This window comes from Entamoeba invadens (assembly GCF_000330505.1).
Source record: "Entamoeba invadens IP1 unplaced genomic scaffold scaff_1105074725329, whole genome shotgun sequence".
NCBI classification, from domain to species: Eukaryota; Evosea; order Mastigamoebida; family Endamoebidae; genus Entamoeba; species Entamoeba invadens.
The window spans coordinates 1-1,284 of record NW_004443775.1 but is presented as its reverse complement, the minus strand read 5'-3'; the positions used below and the strand labels follow the sequence as shown (position 1 = coordinate 1,284).

Sequence of the window (1,284 nt, the reverse complement as noted above, 5' to 3'; positions counted from 1 at the left end):
TGCCCCGTCCCCCATCCCATCCACCCACCACCACCATCACCGCCGCCAATACCACACCAACAAAGAAAAAGAAAACGACAGTGCACGTTGACCTTGTGCTGTTGGCAGTCCAGTCGTTCCGTAAGAAGTCCAGAGAGGCGCATAAAAACAAAAAAAAGCTCTCCCTCCCTCCCTCCCTCCTTGCCCCCTCCCTCACACACACATACACACACACACATATATATATATATATATATATGTGTGTGTGTATGTGTGTGTGTGAGGGAGGGGGCAAGGAGGGAGAGCACAGCGAAAAGAATACATGTGTGTGCATAGCTGTACATGCATATGGGCACGCATATATAGATATATATATATAGTGAAGGGCGGCGAAGCCAGAGAATGCAATGTAAACACCACGCGAGAGAGAAAGAGAGAGGTGACCACAGGGGAGCAGAGAGGTCACCCGCCCACCCACCCACACACACACACACATGAAATGCAGATGAAGAGGGGGTGGGTGGGCTGTGTGACAGGATGGCCATACTGCGGCCGCCACGGTGTGTCTCTCGCGCACGGCTAATGATTGAGCCGCTAAACGATTATTCAGTACGTATTTAGAAATGGAAAGTACACAGAAAGGCAGACACGCACCAGCGGCTGGAGCCGCACACACGTATTGGTCCCGAGAAGTTAGGCAGAAGGGCAGACGCTGTCGCAGCGCTTGTGTGGTTTCGCCTCGAAATGGCGCGTGCGCACCTGACAGCGAGGAGCCTTTCAAATCCTCGTTGGGTTGTCTATGGCACAAGAAAATCACCGCATCCTCTTACACGTCAATCGCACTCTGCACCCAGAGCACTCTCCCAGGGCGTTACGTATCTGAAACGTCAACCGGCGGCATTGACGGCAACACGCATCACCACACCTTCTGTGAGCGCTCCACACTGCCCCACGGACGCTCTCCCTTCGTTTACTTGTTCACCGGGTGACCACTCTTGCCACTAGGGTCCAAAATCACAGTCTGGATGCTGAGCGTCCCCTCAAAGAGCCCGCTCTCCGCACAGCCGCCGGCCTTGCGGATGGCGTGGCCGCTCATCATCTCGCGCACCATCATTGTGAACGGATACTTCTCATTGGCGTGGTGCGCCGGCACAGCCCAGTCGCGGATTTCAATCGAGGCATCCGTGTACCCCTCACGCATCGCAGACAGTATCACTGTGGTAATATAGCCCTTCACTTCAGCCCCTACATGTTTCTGCGTTGGTGTGTCGGTGATACACATGCTGAGCACGAACTGAACTCGGG

General features: G+C 54.4%; 1 protein-coding gene across 1 annotated transcript; it reads right to left on the bottom strand.

The window, feature by feature from the left end:
* On the bottom strand, positions 1–1,261 carry EIN_156310 (hypothetical protein; the record flags this gene model as incomplete). Its single annotated transcript, XM_004262011.1, has 2 exons — positions 1–753; positions 970–1,261. Coding segments are annotated over 2 exons (1,045 nt in total), but the record flags the coding sequence as incomplete, so codon positions are not given.
* Between the last annotated feature and the right edge of the window lie 23 nt (positions 1,262–1,284).